This window comes from Scyliorhinus torazame, chromosome 4, assembly GCF_047496885.1.
Source record: "Scyliorhinus torazame isolate Kashiwa2021f chromosome 4, sScyTor2.1, whole genome shotgun sequence".
NCBI classification, from domain to species: domain Eukaryota; kingdom Metazoa; phylum Chordata; class Chondrichthyes; order Carcharhiniformes; family Scyliorhinidae; genus Scyliorhinus; species Scyliorhinus torazame.
This window is the reverse complement of record NC_092710.1, coordinates 166,218,783-166,239,171: the sequence shown is the minus strand read 5'-3', so window position 1 is coordinate 166,239,171 and position 20,389 is coordinate 166,218,783. Positions and strand designations below refer to the sequence as shown.

The following is a 20,389-nucleotide window of genomic DNA, read 5'->3' as shown; positions in this document are numbered from 1 at the left end:
TACTTAAGTATCTCCCTTTGTTCCCGGAGATGGGCCATCCATATGCTAATGGGCCTACAGTTTCAGTCTTGTCTGGGAGTTGTTTCTCCAATATGCAGACAGGCTCTGTGCCTGCTTGCTTTCTTAACATTGTCCATTTTTCCCTGCAATCTTTGCAAATGTCCATTTTGTATTCTGGAAGTGGCCATCCCAGATAGCTACACTGTCGACTGCGAGGGATCACGCCATCCACATCTATAACTCGCTTACGTTTGCCGATGGCGAAGACAAGACAAAGTTCAAGACAGTTCTGCTGAAATTCGACAGCCACTGCGACATTGAGGTGAATGAGAGCTTTGAACGGTATATCTTCCAACAGAGGCTTCAGGGTAAGGATGAACCTTTTCAGTCCTTCTTGACCCATCTCCGCATCCTAGCGTAGTCATGTAATTATGACTCGACGACTGATTCCATGATCCGTGATCAGATCGTTTTCGGGGTCCAGTCCGACTCCCTGCGGGAGCAGCTCCTCAAAATCAAGCAGTTGACCCTCACCGTCGCCATCGAAACGTGCGTTGTCCATGAGCATGCCAGAAATCGCTACTCCCGCATCAGGGCGGCAGAAACTGCAAAACTGGCCTCCCACAAGACAGAAAGGGTGCAGGCCATACCGAAAATGCAAGGCCTGAGCATTGAGGAGAGTGGCCGCTTCGCCCGCTTTTCTCGGGTCATGATGTGTCCGAATTATGGCTCCGCCCATTTAAAGTGGCAATGTCCAGCCAAAGGCAGACGATGTCTACAGTGTGGAAAGCCTGGCCACTACACGGCCTTCTGCAGGTCTGCTCCACCGAACAACAGCCAGCTGCAGCGCAGACGTGTCCGCTGCGTACAACAAGGCATGCAGGATTCTGATCCAGACAGCCCAATGGACCCCGATGCTGACTGCCTCGTGTCTCCATATCGGGTGGGCATCATCACCACACGCGAGTGGGTATGTACCGTGCCTGCCAACCGCCTTTCGATCCTCAGTGTGGATCCTGACGGCGAGTGGTGTGCTGTCATCACGGTCAACCAGTCTCGCATCCGATTTAAATTGGACACTGGCGTGTCTGCGAATCTCATATCACAGTCGGACCTCGACTTCATCCGACACCAACCTAGCATTCTTCCACCAGCCTGCCAGCTCCTTGACTACAATGGTAATGCCATAGCTGCCAGTGGGTCGTGTCAGCTAGGTGTCTCTCACAAGGCAATCAAGGCGACATTGAGATTCGAGATCGTCCGGCCTGACAAGGCATCCCTGCTCGGTGCTCGCGCATGCAAACTCCTAAATCTGGTACAACGAGTTCATGCCATGTCCTCGTCACCGGCGACGGCCTCACCCAATGCGAATCTCCAGGCTGAGATAGACGACATTCTCACATAATACCACAGTGTGGTTGATGGGATGGGCACACTCCCATATCGCTACAAGATATTTCTCAAGCCGAATGCCACCCCAGTCATCCGTGCACCACGCCTGGTGCCGGCTCCTCTCAAGGATCGTCTGAAAATGCAGCTACGAGAGCTCCAAGACCAGGGCATCATCTCAAAGGTCACGGAACCCAGAGACTGGGTCAGCTCCATGGTCTGCGTCAAGAAACCCTCTGGCAAACTCCGCATTTGCATTGATCCCAAAGACCTGAATCGCAACATCATGCAAGAGCATTACCCGATCCCGAAGCGTGAAGAATTGACCTGTGAGATGGCTCACGCCAAATTCTTTACCTAGCTGGACGCCTCCCGTGGCTTCTGGCAAATTCAGCTGGACGAGTCCAGTCGGAAGCTGTGCACTTTTAACACTCTGTACGGCAGGTACAGCTACAACCGCATGCCTTTTGGTATCATATCAGCTTCCGAAGTATTTCATTGCATAATGGAGCAAATGATGGAGGACATCGAGGGGGTAGGAGTCTATGTGGACGACGTGATCATCTTGTCCACGATGCCTGAGGACCACATTGCTCGCCTCAAACAGGTTTTCCAGAGGATTCATGAAAATGGCCTCCAGCTCAACAGAGCCAAATGCTCGTTTGGGCGGTCCGCTGTCAAGTTTTTAGGTGACCACATTTCACAGCAAGGTGTGCAACCTGACGCTGACAAGGTGCTGGCACTCAATGCCATAAAGACACCAGAGGACAAAAAGGCAGTCTTCCGCTTCCTCGGGATGGTAAATTTTCTCGGAAAATTCATTCCCAACATGGCATCCTACACCACGGCCCTCTGGCATCTCGTTAAAAAGTTGACAGTGTTCCAGTGGCTTCCCGCACATCAAGCGGAGTGGCTTGAGCTGAAGGCGAAGCTCACCACAGCCCTAGTGCTGACGTTCTTTGACCTAACCAAGGATACCAAGATATCCACAGATGCAAACCAGGACGGCATTGGGGCAGTGCTCCTCCAGCGAGACGATTCCTCGTCCTGGGCTCCAGTGGCATATGCTCCCAGGACCATGATTCCGACCGAACAACGATATGCCCAGATCGAAAAGGAGTGTCTGGGTCTCCTGACAGGAATAGTCAAGTTTCATGACTATGTATACGGTCTGCCGAAGTTCACGGTGGAAACACACCACAGGCCTTTAGTCCACATAATCCAGAAGGATTTAAATGACATGACACCTCGGCTGCAGCGAATTCTTCTTAGTCTCCGCCGATATGACTTCGAACTCGTCTATACATCGGGCAAGGAGCTGATCGTCGCGGATGCCCTATCCCGATCCATCACCATGCCGTGTGAACCGGGCGACTTCATTCGCCACATCGAGGCACAGGTGCAGTTGTGTGCCAGCAACCTCCCAGCCACTGATGAACGAGTTGTCCAGATACTGCGAAGAAACTGCCAAAGATCCTCTACTGCAGCGCATGATGAAACACCTTGCCCATGGCTGGCAAAAGGGGCAGTGCCCCCCAGTTCTTCAACGTTAAGGAGACCCTGTTAGTGACGCCGAATGGAACCCTAAGGAAATGGTAAAGGCGGCCATCCGCTTCAAACGCGGTGTACGGGCGGTCCGCCTTGCTGGTGGTAGGCAGATTTCAGGTCCACTGTTGAGAAGACACGGTACTGTGCAATCTGATTGACCATATCAGATATGCGTGGGAGGGGGTACGCGTCGAGCTGCGTGGACCGATTGATGGTCTGACTGTCGTCAACGACCATCCTGTTTTTCTCCCCCGTTTTCTCCACTACCACTTGGGCTCTCCAGGGGCTGTTCCTGGCCTCGATGATACCTTCCCGTAACAGCCCCTGGACCTCAGACCAATTTCCTGGGCATTGTATCGTCTGATCCTGGTGGCGATGGGTTTGCAATCCGTGGTGAGGTTTGCAAACAGAGATGGCGGATCGACGTTAAGGGTCGTGAGGCCGCATACAATAAGGGGTGGTAGGGGCCCGCCAAATTTCAGGCTTCGGCTCTGGAGGTTGCACGGGAAGTCCAGGCCAAGTAGCAAGGCAGCGCAGAGGTTGAGGAGGACGTAGAGACGGAAGCCGCTGAACTCTACGCCCTAGATGGTGAGGGCGGCAATGCAGTAATCCCGGATTGCCACGGAGTGGGATCCGGAGGCCAGGGAGATGCTTTGGTTAATGGGGTGTACCGCGAGAGAGCAGCGCCTTACTGTATCCAGGTGGATGAAGCTCTCAGTGCTCCCGGAGTCCAGAAGGCAAGATGTCTCGTGCCCGTCAACCTTCACCTTTGTCGACGCGGTCGCGAGGTTGTGCGGTCAGGACTGGTCAATCATGACGGAGACATGACGCGGCTAGTCGTCGGCGGTTGCAGGCAATGAGCGGACCGATGAGGTTTCCGACGTACTGGGTCCTAAGGCGGGGAAGATGGCGGTGCCCACGGGCTGCACGTGTCATGATGCAGGCAAGGTGGCGGCGCCCTTGGGCCGCACGTATCCTGGAGCAGGCAAGATGGCTCCGCCCATTGGTTGTGAGGCAAGCAAGATGGCAGCGTCCACGGGCCGCACGTGTTGTGAGGGGAACAAGATGGTAGCGCCCACGGGCCGCACGTGGTCTGAGGCGAGGAAAATGGCGGCGCCCACTGGCTGCATGCGGGGGGTGCAGGGACAATAGCGGCGATTGAGCGGGCCTGGTACACTGCAGCAAAATGTCCTTTCTTGCCACAGGCCTTGCAGAGCGCGCTCCGCGCCGGGCAGCGCTGCTGGGGTTGTTTTGTCTGTCCGCAAAAGTAGCACTTGAGAATCCCGGAGTTGGTTGGCTGCCGCGCGACGCAGGCATGGGGTTGGCTGGGGGCGGTCGCTGATGGGGTCCACGATGGGGTGGTCGCTGGCGGGATCCACGATGCCCAGGACGGGTGAGCCATGCGGTCGGGGGCATACGCCTGTACGTTGCGTGAGACGACTGTGAGCGAGAGCGCTAGTTTCTTGGTCGCCGCAAAGTCAAGCGTAGCCCCTTCTAAGAGGCGCTGGCGGTTGTAGGCCGACCCTATGCCCATAATGAACGCGTCTCTCAGTAGCAGGTTAGAATGTTCAGCGGCCGAAACGGCCTGGCAGTCACAGTCTCTCACCAGGGCGAGCAGAGCACACCAGAAATCTTCCACAGACTCACCGGGAAGTTGTTGCCTCGTGGACAGGAAGTGCCTGGCATAGATCTTGTTGGTCCGCTGAGCGTAGTTCTCCTTCAGTAGCGCCATGGCCTCTGCGTAGGTAGGCGCATCCTGGATGAGGGGAAAGACATCGGAGCTCAGCCGCGTGTACAGAATCTGGAGCTTCTGTGCTTCTGGGATTGGGTCTGTCGCAGACCCGATGTATGCTTCAAAGCAAGGTAGCCAATGTGCAAAGTCCTTTTTGGCGTTGTCTGCTTGAGGATGCAGCTGCAGGCGATCCGGCTTGATGTGGAGATCCATCTTTGTAAAATCTCTGTGTAATAAATTGATGCACTATCAATTACGACGAGACGAGAGTAGAGAGTAATCGAGGCTTTATTACACAGAGATGTGTTGCCTCCTACAGCTGCTGCCGAAATGGCTGCCGTTCGGTGAGCACACACATTTATACTCCGCCTACTGGGCAGAGCCATTAGGCAGGGATCTACCCCCGTACCTGTAGTACAGGGGCCTTACCGTAATACCCTCGTATGCAGTGCAGTATACACAATATAATACAACAATGGTGACTACCGCAATAACATTGCTTGACATCGCCCTTGTCACAGTCAACCTGATGCTGAAGCCCTTGTTCAGCCTTTGTTACCGCCAGACACGGCTATGCACTCCTGGCTGGTCTCCCAAATTCTACCACCTGTAACTTTAGGTCCCCCAAGACCCTACTGTCCATGTCCTAACTCGCAGCATGTCCAAATCCCCTATCACTCCTGTGCTTACCGACATACATTGGTCCCTGCTCAAGCAATGTGTTGACTTTAAAACTCTCACCCTTGTTTTCAAATGATATTTAAATATTTTGTTTTATGGTGCTCTTGTGAAACACCTTGAGGGTGTTTCATTATGATGAAGGTGCCATATAAATATACATTGCTGCTCTTGTTGTTCCCTCCCAAAGGTGCTTTGAAAAGGAAGAATGTCCAATTACACAAGTAGAAACGTGCATCTAGTCAAAATGATTAAAGACGAAACTGGTCTGCATGTTCTTATATATGAAAATCTATCTGCTTTTGTGGCAGTGTTTAAATGATAAAAATATTCTCTGAAAGCTTGTGAAACCAGACATACATTTGGAGATGAAAACTATCTATTGATTTGTCTATGATCTGAGGCAGATTTGTCTATTTCAATGGCACTTCTGTTGACAATTACTCTGGAATAAACTTTTAGTGGGGCATTCCAGGAGAGCTATACCTGATCAATTGTACCTCTTCTTCCAGTGTTTCCATGTGCCATACTCAGCTCTCGTTTTGTTTCTGAGCAGTGATCAGAAGGAGAGAGACAGTGCAACTGCCTACCGTAAGTTTAATTTCCTGTGACAGAATTTCCAGTAAAATCAATGACATATGTTTAAGAAACATTTTCTTGGCACTGACCCCACCCGAGGCCATCTGCTGGTAATGATGAATAGAGATGTTCAGACCATCAGTAGATTCTTAACAAACTAGATTGCACTATGTTTCATACTTGTTTGCTGTTCTTGTACAAGACAGCAACACTTAATTTATGACTCTATGAAATTTAGCGTGGCCAATCCACCTAGCCTGCACATCTTTGGGTTGTGGGGGTGAAAACCACGCAAACACGGGGAGAATGTGCAAACTCCAAACGGACAGTGACCCAGAGCCGGGATCGAACCTGGGACCTCAGCGCCGTGAGACAGCACTGCGCCACCGTGCTGACCACAAACAGCAGAGATGCCGACACCAGCACCTCCAAGCACAACCCCAATTCCATCCGCACCCAAGTGACTGCCTGGTCCCCAAACCAATCTAGCACCTTCTCCGCATTGACTGCCCAATAAAATAACATCAAGCTCTGCAGCGTGAACCCTGTCCCTCCCTCTGTAAGACCATCCTCCGAATCCGAGGAGTTCTCCCTGCCTACATGAACCCCATTATGAGCCGCTCCAATGCCCCAAAAAATGTTTTAGGCAGAAAAACTGGGATGCACTGAAAAAACAACACAAATCTTAGCAAGATATTCATCTCAATAGCTTGAATACGCCCATCAGCAACAATGGAATACTGTCCCACCTCTGTAAATCCAGCCTAACTCTACTCCCCAGGCTAATGCAATTCAATTTGCGAAGCCGTGCCCAATCCCGCGTCACCTGGACTCCCAGATAGCGGAAACTAGTCCCGGCAAGATGAAACGGCAGCACCCCCCCCCCAACCCAGGTCATCCCCTCACGCTTGCCAAAGCTTAGTTTATACACCAAAACTCTTCCTTATCCCCACAATACCCCCCATCACTGTCCCCGGGTCCCTTACATACAGCAGAAGATCGACACCCTGGGCGGGATTCTTTGTTGACCGACACTGAAGTCGGGAAACGTGATTGGGTGGAGAACTGGTTCCGACGCCCGAATCGTGGTGGGTGCCAATTTGACGCCAAATCGCAATTCCCCGTCACCTTGACAGTGGCGTCAATGCGTTCTGGAACGCAACTACAGTAAACTCCATTTTGCATATCATTAGTGGGCCCGCCCCGGTATTCTCCGGGGCGTCCGCCATTCTTCGCCTCCGATGGGTCAAGTTTCCGATGGCATGGTTCACTTGTGATTTTAAAAATCGTGAAACCAGTGTCATGGCTGATGAGGGAGAGAGAGGAGGTAGCACACAGAGAAGCGCGACCTGGGTCACAATTGGCGGCCGTCTTCTGGGGCAACCAGGCCTGGATGGGCCCGGCTGCTCATCGGGCAATAATAATAATCAGGTGGAGTGGTGCCACCCTGTTCTGCCCGCTGCCCACCAGATGCACCACGGACAGGAAAGGGTACCATCACGAGTCCCATCACCTCCTCCTCCCTGGGGTTGCCTGGTGGCTCCCAGGCTATTCCATGGGAAGGGGATGTGAGCAAAGCTATCCCCTGAGGCTCCCCACCACCTGGCTCTGCCAGTCCAGGAGGCCTTCTCTGGACTCAACCAGGGTCTTCATGCTCGCAGCCATGGAGCTCAGGGAGTGGACCATCTCCTTCTGGGACTGCGCCACATCACCCATTGACTGTGCCACCGCATTCTGGGTCTGTGTCACATCAGCCAGTGACTGAGCCATCTCCCTCTATGCCTGCACCACGTTGGCCAGCTCCTGGGCAATGCCGCCACCATTCCCAGCCATGGCCTGCTGTGACTTGGCCACGCTCAGAAGCGTCACTGCAATTTCGCGCATGGCTGACTGTGAGGGGCATCCCTCACTTGGCCTTGGACATGCTGATCCATCGCCACAACACCCGCCCCCAATGCCTCCACCACGGACGCCGCCCATGTGGTGATAGCCTGTGTGGCATGCATGGTCAGCACCACCTCCTGCTCCTGCGCGGTTGGACTCCTCCAACTATGCCCGCAGGTACTGGATACTCGCCGACAACCCGAAATGTCCCCCCTGTCTCTGAGACTGCATCTCCACAATCGATGGGACTGTCTGTTCCAGAAGCCCAAAACCAGTCTGGACAGCAGCTAGTTACTAGGGTCGGCCTGCCCTCCAGCTGTCCGCCCCCTCGGGAGTTCCTCGACCTGATGTACCGGATCAAATGTTTGCAGCAGAAAGTGTCCCAGGAGCCTCTTCACTAAAGTGCCCAACCGAGGTGTGCATGTCTGGGATGGTGGTCACCATCGGACTTGAACTCCGGGGTGTCTTGGGTCACAGGAATATGGCTCTTGTCCGTGCTGCTCTCCTCATTGCTGTTTGCACAAGGGGGGATTCGGCTGTGGTACTGGCTGGGGGGAAAGAGTCCCCAGATGGACCCAACCCATCACCAGCAGATCCTGCAATAATAATACTAATAATAATAATCTTTTATTAGTGTCAAATGTAGGCTTACATTGACACTGCAATGAAGTTACTGTGAAAATACCCTAGTAGCCACATTCCGGCGCCTGTTCGGGTACACAGAGGGAGAGCTCAGAATGTCCAAATTACCTAACAGCACGTCTTTCGGTACTTGTGGGAGGAAACCGGAGCATCCGGAGGAAGCCCGCACAGACACGGGGAGAACGTGCAGACTCCGCACAGACAGCAACCGAAGCCGGGAATCGAACCGGGGTCCCTCTAACTCGGGCCAGGTGAAGGGGAGTGGGGTGGTTAGGGTGAGGGAGGGTTGGGGGTGAGGGTGGTGTGGGGGTGAGGGGGTTGTGGGGCTTCCCTGAGGCCCCCCCGCCACCTGATGCTGATAGACCTGGAGGCCCGCTCTGGTCTGAAGAGCGTCGCTGCAATGTTCAGCTGGCTCTGGCACATGGCTGCCAGTGAGAGGGCAGCCCTGTCCTTGGCCTCGGCCACTGCCTGCATAGAATTCCCCTGGCATTGGACACACTGATCCATAGTCAAAACCGTCGGCCTCAATGCCTCCACCGCGAACAGCACCCGTGCGGTAATGGCCTGGGTGGCATGCATGACTGGCACCACACCCTGCTCCTGCACGCAGCTGAACACCTCCACCTGTGCCTGCAGGTGCTGGATGGCCGTCGACAATACCTCATGTACTCCCTGGCTCTCTAACTGCATCGGCACTGTGGTTGGGGTTGGGTGTTCCAGAAGTCCAGGACCGATCTGAATGGCAGCTGGTTCCTGGAGTCGGCCTTCCCTCCGACTGTCCGCCCCCTTGGGGGTTCCTACCTCCACCTGCTGTACCGGATCAGCTGTGTGGTGAGCACCAGATAGTGTCCCAGGAGCCTCTTCATTAAAGTGCTCAACCGAGGAGAGTGTATCTGGGATGGTGGAGGCAGCTGTGACGGAAAGTCACTGTCAACCTCCGACCCGAGCTCCTCAGTCTCGGGTGGAGGGCTGGTGTACGAGCAGCTCTCCCTATCACTGCTCAGCTGACCGGGGGACACCGGCTCTGGCACTGCCTGGGGGCGGGGTCCGCCAGATGACTCCCCCATCTCCGGCAGATCCTTCAAGACACATGACAACATGCATGATTAGACCGCGGGCTGGAGGGAAGTGGGAGTGGTGTGCACGGGAGGGCGTGTTGAAGGTGGTGTGGGTTGAGGGAGGGCTACCGACACACGTGCCATGGGAAACCGCAACTCAGCGGGGCCTCACTTCTTTGTCCGTGGCCGCAGTTGTGCTTCTCCTGTGGAGGGGGGGGGGGGGGGGAAGAGGGGAACAGGACACATACAACAACAGTGTTAGACAGTCCGATGCATGCAGCTCAGGGAGTGGGTAGCTCTGGTGACCTCAGTGGTCCGGGCACCCGGCCATGGTGGCTGGTATGGGTGCTGGCATGTGGGGATTCTTCTGTCCCCTGGGGGGAGGAGAGGGTGGGGTTAGTGCTCTGGGCACAGTGCTGCCTCCTCACCCTGGCCGCCCTGAGGTGGTCGCCAGATTCTTCGTTGGCATCAACAGATTTTCCGTTGGCATCAACACCCACGGTATTTTGAGCCAGGGCTCCATTCTGGGATCTTTCCGTCCAGTTACTGCATCAACTGGGTTCGTAGAATTGGCTATTTTATGTTTTATATTTCCATTTAAAACCAATTCATAAATAAAATTATTTAGATTACCTTTGCACATTTCAGGTTTTGGTTTTCGAAATTGACCAAAATTAGGAGCAGGGGAAAAAAAATAAAGCTTTACTCTGCACCTAGACTTGCTTACGTGACCCGATCAGTGCTCACTTTTCCAGCTTTAACATGTCTCAACTTCATAAATGCACAAAATGTACACACAGAAGTGATAAACGAACAATATATTACTTAATTTTGTTGTTGGGGAAAGTTTTGGAGAATAGGTTGCTCAGTAATAAACATAGTCCATTGCTGGCTTCTCCATGTATAAACAGGCAGTGTTACATTTCATTGGCCGATGATGAGGAAATGGAGCTTTACAGTTTTTTATTTTATATTTCCTTAACAGGTATGACAATGGAAGCACTTGGAACAATGATTGGAGCTGCTGTCGAGGGGCAGATTGTAGCAAAGGGCCATGGCATCGACCATTGCTTTCCAGAGAATACATCAGCAAATTCCAGTGTTAACTTCACAGATATGAACAGTTTGTTTATTGGCAACACCAGGACATTTCATCCACAAAGTTTACTCTCTCAAATAGTAAGTACTTTAGGTTAGAACTTCAGATTATTTACGGTGCAGAATTGATTCTGGAAGGTGAAGTGGGAACTTGGGACAGAATTTTTTGCCAAGGAATTCTGCCCTCTTTCGAAATTTTGACTGAGGGAGGAGATCTGGTACTTCCTGATCTGTTCTCACCATCCCTTCCTTGTGAAATCACCTTGAAACTGTTTGAATGCCAGACTTTCCTGCTGATTCCACCTAGTGTGCAGCCAAAACCATTCCCAGAACCAGGTGAACTAACCCATACAATGGTTGGAAGTGGGGCCCACAGGGCTGCATCCCAATACCATTTGGTGACAGAGAAATAACTGTTAGGGCCGGCATATCATTGGAGGAGTAACCAGGAACAATAAGCCTTCTCTTTGGCCACGGTAGCTTCACTGACCTGAAATTCCCAAATAGAGCAGTAATACGCATTGCAGAATTGTGCAAACCTCTGGGGCCTGTGGTGCATTCCTTGTAAGATTCTGCTCTGATTATGCAAGTGAGCCTATTTCCAAAAATTATGAGCTTTTTGTATCTCACAGCTTACATTGTTCCAGTTGAATGTCTTGGTGAATCACTCTTTTGTAACTCTACCTCCTATCTTGTATTGCTCTTTCTTTGACGTAAATCTATTTCACATTTATTTTGCATTCAGAGGGTAAATTTGCGACACTGCACTTTTCAGCCTTGCTTTAGCTTGGGATAATGCTTATTATTTTCCCACTTCTGTGCAAAAATCCTCTCTCTTAGGTAGCCCCTCAGAATTGAGGGTGACTTGTTCTGAGGTGGCTGATGATCTGCAGACCCTGCCACATGCAGGGGGCAGGTGGTATTTGAAGAGTCAGTAGATGAACTGTTTGGAGGTTTGTGCATATTCGCCGATGCCTCAACTTTGCCGATGCATGTTCTCAATGAAATTTTTTGACGTGTTTGGTGCCTTAACCTGAATGCGAACATACAAACATGTGAGCAAGTAGCAGGAGTAGATTTTTTTCAAAGTGTGGGTCATGACTCGTGGGTGGGTCGGGAAATGGTGTAAAATGGGTCACTGAAAGGTCACAAAAACATTTTCAACTGACAAAGAACAAAGAAAAGTACAGCACAGGAACAGGCCCTTCGGCCCTCCAAGCCCGTGCCGACCATGCTGCCCGACTAAACTATAATCTTCTACACTTCCGGGGTCCATATCCCTCTATTCCCATCCTATTCATGTATTTGTCAAGATGCCCCTTAAATGTCCCTATCGTCCCTGCTTCCACCACCTCCTCCGGCAGCGAGTTCCAGGCACCCACTACCCTCTGTGTAAAAAACTTGCCTCATACATCTACTCTAAACCTTGCCCCTCTCACCTTAAACCTATGCCCCCTAGTAATTGACCCCTCTACACTGGGGAAAAGCCTCTGACTATCCACTCTGTCTATGCCCCTCATAATTTTGTAGACCTCTATCAGATCGCCCCTCAACCTCCATCGTTCCAGTGAGAACAAACCGAGTTTATTCAACCGCTCCTCATAGCTAATGCCCTCCATACCAGGCAATATTCTGGTAAATCTCTTCTGCACCCTCTCTAAAGCCTCCACATCCTTCTGGTAGTGTGGCGACCAGAATTGAACACTATACTCCAAGTGTGGCCTAACTAAGGTTCTATACAGCTGCAACGTAACTTGCCAATTCTTATACTCAATGCCCCGGCCAATGAAGGCAAACATGCCGTATGCCTTCTTGACTACCTTCTCCACCTGTGTTGCCCCTTTCAGTGACCTGTGGACCTGTACTCCTAGATCTCTCTGACTTTCAATACTCTTGAGGGTTCTACCATTCACTGTATATTCCCTACCTGCATTTGACCTTCCAAAATGCATTACCTCACATTTGTCCGGATTAAACTCCATCTGCCATCTCTCCGCCAAAGTCTCCAAACAATCTAAATCCTGCTGTATCCTCTGACAGTCCTCATCGCTATCCGCAATTCCACCAACCTTTGTGTCGTCTGCAAACTTACTAATCAGACCAGTTACATTTTCCTCCAAATCATTTATATATACTACAAACAGCAAAGGTCCCAGCACTGATCCCTGCGGAACACCACTGGTCACAGCCCTCCAATTAGAAAAGCATCCTTCCATTGCTACTCTCTGCCTTCGATGACCTAGCCAGTTCTGTATCCACCTTGCCGGCTCACCCCTGATCCCGTGTAGACCTTTTGTACTGGTCTACCATGCGGGACCTTGTCAAAGGCCTTACTGAAGTCCATATAGACAACATCCACTGCCCTACCTGCATCAATCATCTTTGTGACCTCCTCGAACCACTGCCCTACCTGCATCAATCATCTTTGTGACCTCCTCGAAAAACTCTATCAAGTTAGTGAGACACGACCTCCCCTTCACAAAACCATGCTGCCTCTCACTAATACGTCCATTTGCTTCCAATGGGAGTAGATCCTGTCTCGAAGAATTCTCTCCAGTAATTTCCCTACCACTGAAGTAAGGCTCACCGGCCTGTAGTTCCCGGGATTATCTTTGCTACCCTTCTTAAACAGAGGAACAACATTGGCTATTCTCCAGTCCTCCGGGACATCACCTGAAGACAGTGAGGATCCAAAGATTTCTGTCAAGGCCTCAGCAATTTCCTCTCCAGCCTCCTTCAGTATTCTGGGGTAGATCCCATCAGGCCCTGGGGACTTAACTACCTTAATATTTTTTAAGACGCCCAACACCTCGTCTTTTTGGATCTCAATGTGACCCAGGCTATCTACACACCCTTCTCCAGACTCAACATCTACCCTTCTCTTTGGTGAATACTGATGCAAAGTATTCATTTAGTACCTCGCCCATTTCCTCTGGCTCCACACATAGATTCCCTTGCCTATCCTTCAGTGGGCCAACCCTTTCCCTGGCTATACTCTTGCTTTTTATGTATGTGTAAAAAGCCTTGGAATTTTCCTTAACCCTATTTGCCAATGACTTTTCGTGACCCCTTCTAGCCCTCTTGACTCCTTGCTTAAGTTCCTTCCTACTTTCCTTCTATTCCACACAGGCTTTGTCTGTTCCCAGCCTTTTAGCCCTGACAAATGCCTCCTTTTTCTTTTTGACGAGGCCTACAATATCTCTCGTTATCCAAGGTTCCCGAAAATTGCTGTATTTATCCTTCTTCCTCGCAGGAACATGCCGGTCCTGAATTCCTTTCAACTGACACTTGAAAGCCTCCCACATGTCCCACATGTCAGATGTTGATTTGCCTTCAAACATCCGCCCCCAATCCAGGTTCTTCAGTTCCCGCCTAATATTGTTATAATTAGCCTTCCCCCAATTTAGCACATTCACCCTAGGACCACTCTTATCCTTGTCCACCAGCACTTTAAAACTTACTGAATTGTGGTCACTGTTCCCGAAATGCTCCTCTGCTGAAACTTCTACCACCTGGCCGGGCTCATTCCCCAATACCAGGTCCAGTACCGCCCCTTCGCTAGTTGGACTGTCTACATATTGTTTTAAGATGCCCTCCTGGATGCTCCTTACAAACTCTGCCCCGTCTAAGCCCCTGGCACTAAGTGAGTCCCAGTCAATATTGGGAAAGTTGAAGTCTCCCATCACCACAACCCTGTTGTTTTTACTCTTTTCCAAAATCTGTCTACCTATCTGCTCCTCTATCTCCCGCTGGCTGTTGGGAGGCCTGTAGTAAATCCCCAACATTGTGACTGCACCCTTCTTGTTCCTGATCTCTACCCATATAGCCTCAGTGCCCTCTGAGGCGTCCTCCCGTAGTACAGCTGTGATATCCTCCCTAACCAGTAGAGCAACTCCGCCACCCCTTTTACATCCCCCTCTATCCCGCCTGAAACATCTAAGTCCTGGAATGTTTAGCTGCCAATCCTGCCCTTCCCTCAACCAGGTCGCTGTAATAGCAACAACATCATAGTTCCAAGTACTAATCCAAGCTCTAAGTTCATCTGCCTTACCCGTAATACTTCTTGCATTAAAAAATATGCACTTCAGGCCACCAGACCTGCTGTGTTCAGCAACTTCTCCCTGTCTGCTCTGCCTCAGAGCCACACTGTCCCTATTCCCTAGTTCTCCCTCAATGCTCTCACCTTCTGACCTATTGCTCCCGTGCCCACCCCCCTGCCATACTAGTTTAAACCCTCCCGTGTGACACTAGCAAACCTTGCGGCCAGGATATTTATGCCTCTCCAGTTTAGATGCAACCCGTCCTTATATAGGTCACACCTGCCCCGGAAGAGCTCCCAGTGGTCCAGATAACGGAAACCCTCCCTCCAACACCAGCTGTTTAGCCACGTGTTTAGCTGCTCTACCTTCCTATTTCTAGCCTCACTGGCACGTGGCACAGGGAGTAATCCCGAGATTACAACCCTAGAGGTCCTGTCTTTTAACTTTCTGCCTAGCTCCCTGAACTCCTGCTGCAGGACCTCATGCCCCTTCCTGCCTATGTCGTTAGTACCAATATGTACAACGACCTCTGCCTGTTTGCCCTCCCCCTTCAGGATGCCCTCTACCCGTTCGGAGACATCCTGGACCCTGGCACCAGGGAGGCAACATACCATCCTGGAGTCTCTTTCACGTCCACAGAAGTGCCTATCTGTGCCCCTGACTATAGAGTCCCCTATTACTATTGCTCTTCTGCACTTTGACCCTCCCTTCTGAACATCAGAGCCAGCCGTGGTGCCACTGCTCTGGCTGCTGCTGTTTTCCCCTGATAGGCTATCCCCCCAATAGTATCCAAAGGGGTATACCTGTTCGAGAGGGGGACAACCACACGGGATTCCTGCACTGACTGCCTGCCCTTTCTGGTGGTCATCCATTTCTCTGCCTGCACCTTGGGTGTGACCACATTTATATAACTGCTATCTATGACGCTTTCCGCCACCTGCATGCTCCTAAGTGCATCCAATTGTTGCTCCAACTGAACCATGTAGTCTGTGAGGAGCTCCAGTTGGGTGCACTTTCTGCAGATGAAGCCATCCGGGACGCTGGAAGCCTCCCGGACCTGCCACATTTCACAGTCAAAGCACTGCACCCCTCCAACTGACATTGCGTCAATTAATTAGTAATTTAAAGTTAAAAGTTTTAAAAAAAATTTTAAGTTACTGTTAACTATCTGTTTGCTAGCACTAGATTTCTACAATAAATGTGAAAGCTAAATATAGTACTCTCCGATCTCTGGCTTAGATACCCCTCTAAATTATAATTAAGTAATTATGTTTAATTAGTTACCAATGCTTAATTTTTTTAATTTAGTGTAGATTCCCAACCAGCCAATCAGGTCACAGCTTTTCTGTGATGTCCCCCGCCCCCCCCCCCCCCCCCCCCCCGGCCACACACGCAATTTGAAAAGGTAATAAAAGTAAAAATGAGTAAAAATCACCTTGTGAGGGGCTCAGATGCTCTCAGGTTTTCTCCCTGACAGAGACGGCTCCTCCTCCTCCGAACGGCTCCCGAAACTAGGCCGCGATCTTTTTAAATCTCCGCTCCGACTCGCAGCTCCCGCGCTTTTTAAATCTCCGCTCCGACTCGCAGCTCCCGCACTTTTTAAATCTCCGCTCCGACTCGCAGCTTCCGCGCATTTAAAATCTCCGCTCCAACTCGCAGCTCCCGCTCTTTTTAAATCTCCACTCCGACTCGCAGCTCCCGGGCATTTAAAATCTCCGCTCCGACTCGCAGCTCCCGCGCTTTTTAAATCTCCGCTCCGACTCGCAGCTCCAGCGCTTTTTAAATCTCTGCTCCGACTCGCAGCTCCCGCGCTTTTCCCAAAAGATTGCCTGACCATCTCTCTAGGTACATTCTCGCTGCAATACAGTGTACGACCACATGAGGCTGATGTAGAAGCCGGTGCCGTGGAGCATTTGGGCCTCATTGCCTAGCATGCCAATCACACTTTGATGCATGGACACTGGGCTTGAACACTGCAGGAGGCAGCATCACAGACGCAACGGCAAACCTTCGATCACCCAGCGGATGGTCACGAGCCACATGTCCTCATCCAGGTGTGTGAGGGCAGAGCGTGTTGGGTGGAGGGGGGGGGGGGGTGGGGGGGTGGGGGGGGGGGGGGGGGGGGGGGGGGGGGGGGGCATGACTGGGGAATGGGGCATGGGATTAGTGGTTGGCCTATGTCGCGGAACAAAGAGCCAGAGGCATCATACTGGTTGTGGTGAGGATATTTTAATATTCCTCGTACAAGTGCGCACCACTGCCCCACGATACTGATAGTGTCGCCCTACTATCCCCACCCTCCCTCTCGATCCCATGGTACACCCTCCCACTCCCCCCCTCCCCCCCTTCAGTGATCCTCGATGTGCTTGCCCATCTTTGCTCTACCGTTAAGTCTCGTTGAATCTTTAGGATGCACATCAGAGCTGTTTACCACGTCCGAGGTAGGGCCCTCACACACTTGTCGGCGTCCTGTTCCGGGTGCTGGCTGCGAGATGCGACCTTGTCAGAGGGATGGAACTCGGGGAGCTGGTGGCCACTGTCGCCAGTCCAAAGAATGGATCCGGGTTGCGACCCAGTGCCCCCCCCCCCCGCCTTCCCGGTCAATTCCCATAGGGCCCTGGGGTTCACCTCAGGATGGAGGGGCAGCTGGTTTGAGCCACGGCTGCTGCTGCGTCATCTGGCTCTGCCAGCCCTGGCGGCACCCCAATGTCTGCACCATGGTTTCGGCGCTCTCGCCGATGCTCCTCAATAATTAAACCATGCTCTGCAGTGTCCTGCGACTAGGACAATCTTCACTAACCTCCGACTGGGGGTTCCTGCCTCCACCTGATGCACATGGTACTCACCCGATTGTGCCCCGGAAGCCTGTTCACTAACATTTCCCACCAAGGTGTGCGTCTCTGCACTGATGCAGGGTGGGGATCACAGCTGTGATGCATCAGAGGTGGTCTGATTGGAGGCAGGGTCACCAGCTGGAGGACCTGCGGGAGAATGAACACGTGGTCAGTGGGGGGGAATGGGTCAGCATTTACGGCAATAACAACTCACATGTGACAGTCCATTCAGTGAACCCTCACCTTTGCGACGTGCGCCGACCTCCAAATTGGTGACCGCTCTGTCCTCGGCCGCCCCAGTCACCTCCAGGGCCCTTTCCTCAAATGTCATGATGTCAGGCACCCCTCCGTCAGTCTGGGCCCTCTCCCGGCGACTGTGGGAGAGCTATATCATTTTTTTGAGCCCTGAAAAGTTTCTCACCAGTTTAGCCAACATTTGTTTCAGCAAAGTTGAGCTGAACTCAGAGACCGGACCGCCATTTTGAAAGGTTGCCTCAATCTGTAAGTGAGCTAGTTGGTCCTCCACCCCCCCCCCCCCCCGCCCCCCACCCCCCCCACACCCATGGGCAATATCACCCACACACACATGGACACCTCTTCAGGCCCCTCCTCCTCCAGGACCCCCACGCATCATCCCCTAAACCTCCCAGAGGCTTCCACCTTCCCTGCACTCCCCCAACCTTCAAAATCCCCCCTCACCCGTCCTTTCTTGGACATGGATGGCCCCCCTCGGGCCTTGACCCTTGGCAGTGTCACGCTGGCACCTGGGCACCCTTGCACTGCCACCGTGGCATCTGGCAGTGCTTCTGCCAGCTTGGAAGTGCCACCCAGGTACCTTGGCAAGGCCAAGGTGCCAGCTGGGTAGTGCCAAGAAACCGCATTCCAGGAAGAGGGCCAGGGAGCCACCCTTCATTATCCCTAACCACCCAGGTGTCTCCAATGGTCTCCAATGGTCTGGGAGCCCCCTCCCCCTCCTCCCCAGTGCCATTCCGCCTGGTCCACGTTTGTGTGGACCAATACTGAACGGCACCCGGCTGCGACCTCGCTGGTGAGACCGGTAGATCCCGGGAGGCCCATAGATCCTGGGTAAGCTCGCCTAAGTAGGTTTAAACCAGAGGGGGAGGGGCAGAAGAGGGGTGCCCTCATGGACCCCAAAGCAAGGTGTCCTCACTTGAGGGGTGTGGGGTAGTGCCCATGTATGTGGGGAGTGATTTTGCCATGGGTGGGGTGTTGTGGTGAACCCACAAGCTCACTTAGAGATAGGGGTAAGTGTGGGCTAAACCGATGAGAAACTCCCCAGGCCCCAAAAAGTGACAAATAGATTAGATAGCCGCGGGGAACTCGCCAACAGAGCCAACGGGAAACTCCCAGCAAAAGCTGTCACTAAACCTTTCCGCTAGATCACGCCCTTATTTTAGAATCTCTAGTCTCATCTGTTGATTTACTGTTCAATTTGTACTCTCTGTGCCTTCCTGTTCACCGTATGTTTTTGATTTCCTCCAATTTAGTTGGTCACAAGTTAGGGACTCCCACAAGTTGGCGAAGAAGTTTGACTTCTTCTGGGATGCTTTGAGGACATCCCTAAAGTGCTTACAATGTCCTCCTAGGAGTCTCCTGCTGCATGTTCTAAGTAGAGAAGTTGTTTCGAGAGTCTGATGTCAGACACACGAATTACATGTCCTGCCCAGCGGAATTGGTTTTGAGTCACTGGCATCTTGAAGCTGGGCCTATTGGCTTGGGAGAGGATGCTGCTGTTTTACTGCTTCTTGCCACCTGATTTGGAGGATCTTGTGAATACACCACAGGTTGTACTTCTCTAGTGCGTTCAGGTGGTTGTTGATTTGTTGGCCTCTGTACTGCACCTTCTCACAGTATCTGGATGATATAGAGAACTCGTAATGTCCATCTATTTCCTGTGGCAAGGTGGCACAGTGGGTAGCACTGCTGCCTCACAGTGCCAGTGACCAAGGTTCAATTCTGGCCTTGGTGACTATGTGGAGTTTGCACTTTCTCCCCGTGGCTGTGTGGATTTTCTTTGAATGCTCTGGTTTCTTCCCACCGTCCAAAGATGTGCAGGTTTAGGTGGATTGGTCACAACTAAATTGACCCTAATGTACAAAGATGTGCGGGTTAGTTGGGGTTACAGAGAAAGGGCAGGGGAGTGGGCCTAGGTTGGGGGCTCTTTTAGACATTGGTGCAACCTTGATGGGCCAAATGGCCTCTTTCTGCACTGTCGAAATGCGATGGTTGTATTTCTCTGCTATCATGAAAAGCACTTTCCTATTAACTCTAGTTGGATCGCTGATGAGGATCTTCTGGCAGAAGCATTCAGTCAGGCAGTCCCAGGCAATAGGGTTTCCTCGGGATCACTTTAACATTTATTACCCTGGGCCTTCACTCAAAAGAACAGCCTCAGACCTGTGTAATTCTTATTTATTTCCAACTCCACCAGAATGACCAGCAGCCATTCTGAGATAAGAAAAAAGTTCCCCACATGGGAGTTTAAAAAAGGTTGGGTGGTACGGTAGCACAGTGGTTAGCACTGTTGCTTCACAGCGCCAGGGTCCAGGTTCGATTCCTGCTTGGGTCACTGTCTGTGCGGAGTCTGCACGTTCTCCCTTTGCCTGTGTGGGTTTCCTCCGGGTACTCCGGTTTCCTCCCACAAGTACCGAAAGACATGCTGTCAGGTGAATTGGACATTCTGAATTCTCCCTCTGTGACCCGAACAGGCGCCGGAATGTGGCGACTCGGGGGCTTTTCATGGTAACTTCATTGCAGTGTTAATGTAAGCCTACTTGTGACAATAAATATTATTATTATTATTATTATTAAAGAACGGACCCTGTTTTCAGCTGCTGCTGGACTGGATTTTTCCTGCAGTTCAGTCTGGTTGTGCAGAGAGAAAGG

General features: G+C 51.8%; 1 protein-coding gene across 1 annotated transcript in view; it reads left to right on the top strand.

Moving 5' to 3' along the window:
* The window catches only part of mfsd2b (MFSD2 lysolipid transporter B, sphingolipid), a 194,097-nt gene that overhangs the window by 88,919 nt on the left and 84,789 nt on the right, over positions 1-20,389 (top strand). The window contains exons 5-6 of the mRNA XM_072498859.1: positions 5,860-5,938; positions 10,496-10,689. Of these exons, the coding sequence (XP_072354960.1) occupies positions 5,860-5,938; positions 10,496-10,689 (273 nt within the window). The remainder of the gene's footprint in view (positions 1-5,859; positions 5,939-10,495; positions 10,690-20,389) is intronic.